Source organism: Nycticebus coucang, chromosome 13 (genome assembly GCF_027406575.1).
Source record: "Nycticebus coucang isolate mNycCou1 chromosome 13, mNycCou1.pri, whole genome shotgun sequence".
Lineage (NCBI taxonomy): Eukaryota > Metazoa > Chordata > Mammalia > Primates > Lorisidae > Nycticebus > Nycticebus coucang.
The window spans coordinates 50257298-50261963 of record NC_069792.1 but is presented as its reverse complement, the minus strand read 5'-3'; the positions used below and the strand labels follow the sequence as shown (position 1 = coordinate 50261963).

The window sequence follows — 4666 nt, the reverse complement described above, 5'->3', positions numbered from 1 at the left end:
AGATCCTAAAGTAAAAGAATCATTCAGTAACATGTCTTTTTATTTTTTTCATTCAGTAACTTTTAGTGCACCCATATTATACAACATCATATATCTATCGAAAGTTACTGTTCATCAAGAGTTTTTTAACAACACTGGCAAATGTTTATAATTAATTTTTAAGTGAAAAACATAAAAATTTAAATATAGCATGACCCTACTTATGCAGAGAACAAAACTAAAATAAAACATGCTAAAATGGTAACAGTGCTTGTGTGTGGTAAGATTAAAAATCCCCACCCCCCTTTTATTGAGATAAAATTCAACATTTTAACTATTTTAAAGTATACAATTCAGTGGTGTTCAATATATTCACAATGCTGTATAACCATCTTCAGCATCTAATTCTATTACTCCAAGTCTAATCTGACATTTTCATCCCCCCCACAAAAGAAACTACCTCCAAATTGTCTCTTCCTCCAACTTTTGAAACCACTATTCTATTCCTGTCTCTATAGATTTGCCTATTCTGAGTATATCAAAAATGAAATCATACGGGCAGTGCCAGTAGTTCAGTGGGTACAGCACCCGCCACATACACCAAGGATGGCGAATTCGAACCTGGCCTAAGCCTGCTAAAATCAACGATGACAACTGTAACTACAACCAAAAAATAGCTGGGCATCGTGGCGTGTGCCTGTAGTCCCAGCTACTCGGGAGGTTGAGGCAAGAGAATCGCTTAAGCCCAAGAGTTTGAGGTTGCTGTGAGCTGTGACGCCACAGCACTCTACCCAGGGTGACAGCTTGAGACTCTGCCTCAAAAACTAAATAAATAAAGTGAAATCATACAGTACGGTCTGGTTTCTCTTCAGAGTGGGTAAATCTTACTAAAGATTTCCGTGGAGAATGGGCAGCACCTGTAGCTCAGTGGGTAGAGTACGGGCCACGTACACCCAGGCTGGTGGGTTCAAACTGGCCTGAGCCTGCTAAAATCAACGTGACAACTGCAACAACAACAAAATAAATAGTCGGGCATTGTGGCAGGCACCTGTGGTCCCAGCTGTTTGGGAGGCTGAAGCAAGAGAATTGCTTAAGCCCAAGGGATTGAGGTTGCTGTGAGCTGTGACACCACTCTACCCAGGGCGACATAGTAAAACTCTGTCTCAAAAAAAAAAGATTTCCGTGGAGAGGAACAAGTTGAGTTTTTAATCAATTTTTTGAGGCCTTGCTTTGGCAAGGCTAATAATAAACAAATAGAATCAAATCAAATAGTCAAATCAAATGGAAACAAATAGAATAATAAATAAACAAATAGAAAAGGATCACAATATGTGATCCTTTCGGCTGGGTGTGGTGGCTCATGCCTGTAGTCCCAGCACTCTGGGAGGCTGAGTCGGGTGGATTGCCTGAGCTTATGTGTTTGAAACCGTCCTGAGTCAGAGCCAGACCTTGTCTCTAAAAAAAAAAAAAGACTGGGTGTTGTGGCAGGCACCTGTAGTCCCAGCTGCTCGGGAGGCTGAGGCAAGAGAATCGCTTAAGCCCAGGAGTTGGAGGTTGCTGTGAGCTGTGTGAGGCCACGGCACTCTACCGAGGGCCATAAAGTGAGACTCTGTCTCTACAAAAATAAAAAAAATAAAAAAGCTGCCCGGAGCAGCGCTCCCCATGCTGTCTGCACGCCTGGCGCCCACGCTGCTCAGTCCCTTCCTGCGGCGATCCGCTCCCACTGTAGGGCTCCACGGCTTCTGGGAGACGCTCCTGGGGAGGCGGTGCGCGGCCGCGGCCTCCTCCGGGCCCGCGTCGGACCTGGGCCCTGAGCCTCCTCATGGCCTCACGGAGGCTGAGAGTTATGAAGGAAGCCCTAACATGCAGGAGCGGTTTCTGTTCCCCGAGTACGTCCTGGAGCCTGAGCCCGCGCCCACCTGGAAAGACCTGCTGGAACAACTGCAGCAGCAGCACCAGGAGAGGGAGCAACCCAGGCGGACGCAGAAGCCACGGGTCGGCCGCCGGGCGCACCCTGTCGTGGGGCACCCGGACCCGGCGGTGCCGCCCAGCGGCCAGCACTGCTCGGGTTGCGGGGCAGAGCTGCACTGCCAGGACCCTGGCGTGCCCGGCTACCTGCCCAGCGAGAAGTTCCTGCGCGCGGCGCAGGCGGACGGCGGGCTGGCGCGGGCCGTGTGCCAGCGCTGCTGGCTCCTGGTGCACCACCAGCGCGCCCTGCGCCTGCAGGGGAGCCGCGAACAGTACTCTGAGCTGGTGAGCACCGCGCTGCGGCGGCCTGGGCCCGCCCTGGTGCTCTACATGGTGGACCTGCTCCACCTGTCCGACGCCCTGCTGCCCGACCTGCCGGCACTGGTAGGCCCCAAGCAGCTGATCGTGCTGGGGAACAAAGTGGACCTGCTGCCCCAGGACGCCCCCGGCTACCGGCAGCGGCTCCGGGAGCGGCTGTGGAACGACTGTGCCCGCGCCGGACTTTTGCTGGCCCCTGGCCACGGAGGGCCACAGCTCCCCAGCCGGGACGGGCCGCAGGACAGAGAGGAGAATTCGAATCGGTCGGACAGGTCGTGCACGGTGGTCCGGGACGTTCGTCTCATCAGAGCCAAGACTGGCTATGGAATCGAAGAGTTAATCTCGGCACTTCAGCGCTCCTGGCGCTACCGTGGTGATGTCTACCTGGTAGGATCCACAAACGCTGGCAAGTCCACTCTCTTTAACACGCTACTGAAGTCCGATTACTGCACCGCCAAGGGCGCCCAGGCCATCGACCGGGCCACCATCTCCTCTTGGCCAGGAACTACATTAAACCTTCTGAAGTTTCCTATTTGCAACCCAACTCCTTACAGAATGTCTGAAAGGCACAAAAGACTTAAAGAAGATGCAGCTAAAGCCTCAGAAGATCTTAGTGAAGAAGAACAACATCAACTTAATGTTTTGAAAAAGCATGGCTATGTAGTAGGGAGAGTTGGAAGAACATTCTTGGATTCAGAAGAACAGAAGGATGAAGATGCCTTTGAATTTGATGCTGATTCACTTGCCTTTGACATGGAAAATGAACCCGTTACAGTTGAACCTACATCCACCAAACAAGTAGTATTGACTGCACAAGATGTGAGAGATGCCCGCTGGTTTTATGACACGCCAGGAATTACAAAAGAAAATTGCATTTTAAATCTTCTAACAGAAGAAGAAGTAAAGATTGTTTTGCCAACAAATTCCATTGTTCCAAGAACTTTTGTGCTTAAACCAGGAATGGTTCTATTTTTGGGTGCTCTAGGCCGCATTGATTTCCTACAGGGAAACCAGCCAGCCTGGTTTACGGTTGTGGCTTCCAACCTCCTCCCCGTGCACATTACTTCCTTGGACAAGGCGGATAGTTTGTATGAGAAGCAGGCAGGTCACACGTTACTGCAGGTTCCAATGGGTGGAAAAGAACGAATGGCAGACTTTCCTTCTCTTGTTGCTGAAGACATTATATTAAAAGAAGGACTTGGGGAATCCGAAGCGGTTGCTGACATCAAGTTTTCCTCTGCAGGTTGGGTTGCAGTAACGCCTCGTGGGAAGGACAGATTGCATCTCCGAGGCTACACTCCTCAAGGAACGGTTCTGACGGTCCGGCCCCCGCTCTTGCCGTATATCGTTAACATCAAAGGACAGCGCATCAAGAAAAGTGCGGCCTATAAAACCAAGAAGCCTCCTTCCCTCGTGTATAATCTGCAGAAGAAGAAAGGATAAATATATGAGGCTGACTTTGTTCCTGCTGGATATTGACCATAACAAGACACATTGAAATTATATTAAATATGGGAGGCACCTGTGGCTCAAGGAGTAGGGCGCCAGCCCCATATGCCGTGGGTGGCGGGTTGAAGCCTGGCCCAGCCAAAACTGCAAAAAAAGAAATTATATTAAATATAGCCTATGGGCGGTGCCTGTGGCTCAAGGAGTAGGGCGCCGGTCCCATGTGCCGGAAGTGGCGGGTTCAAACCCAGCCCTGGCCAAAAATTGCAAAAAAAATAAAAAATAAAATAAATATAGCCTATAATAAAATTCCCCTGCTCCTACCCCATTTAAAGATCTTAACAGTTGACTTTTTTTTTTTTTTTTTTGCAGTTTTTGGCCAGGGCTGAGCTTTGAACCTGCCACCTCTGGCATATGGGGCCGGCGCCCTGCTCACCCAACAATGACTTTTGTGTGTGTGTGTGTGTGTGTGTGGTTTTTGGCCGGGGCTGGGTTTGAACCCGCCACCTCCGGCATATGGGACCAGTGCCCTACTCCTTGAGCCACAGGCGCCGCCCAACAGTTGACCTTTTTAAACTAACCAGGACTGTGCCTATTCATAATGTATTGAGCTTGTAAATAGAGGTTATATATCTATTTCTTTTCATCTCTTTTTTTTTTTTTTTTTTTGGAGACAGGAGTCTTGCTGTGTTGGTAGAGTGCTGTGACGTCACAACTCACAGCAACCTCCAACTCTTGGGCTTGGGTGATTCTCTTGCCTCAGCCTCCCTAGTAGCTGGGACTGCGGACACCCACCACAACACCCAGCTATTTTCTTGTTGCAGTTTTCATTGTTGTTTAGCTGACCCAGGCCAGCCTTGAACCAGCCAGCCTCCATGCATGTGGCTGGCACCATGACCACTGTGCTACAGGCGCAGAGCTCTTTCTTACAGGGTATGTTTACGGTATATATTTG

At 49.7% G+C, this 4666-nt stretch overlaps 1 protein-coding gene across 1 annotated transcript; it reads left to right on the top strand.

Annotated features, from left to right (window-relative positions):
- The first annotated feature begins 1641 nt into the window (after positions 1-1641).
- LOC128563127 (nitric oxide-associated protein 1-like) lies at positions 1642-3887 on the top strand. The gene has a single exon (XM_053558247.1). The coding sequence runs from the start codon at positions 1642-1644 to the stop codon at positions 3706-3708; it is 2067 nt and encodes a 688-aa protein (XP_053414222.1). The 3' UTR covers positions 3709-3887.
- Positions 3888-4666: the final 779 nt, after the last annotated feature.

What these genes read in the sequence shown, in the direction of transcription:
- LOC128563127 (XM_053558247.1), top strand. Translation starts at nt 1,642, where the DNA reads ATGCTGTCTGCACGCCTGGCGCCCACGCTGCTCAGTCCCTTCCTGCGG.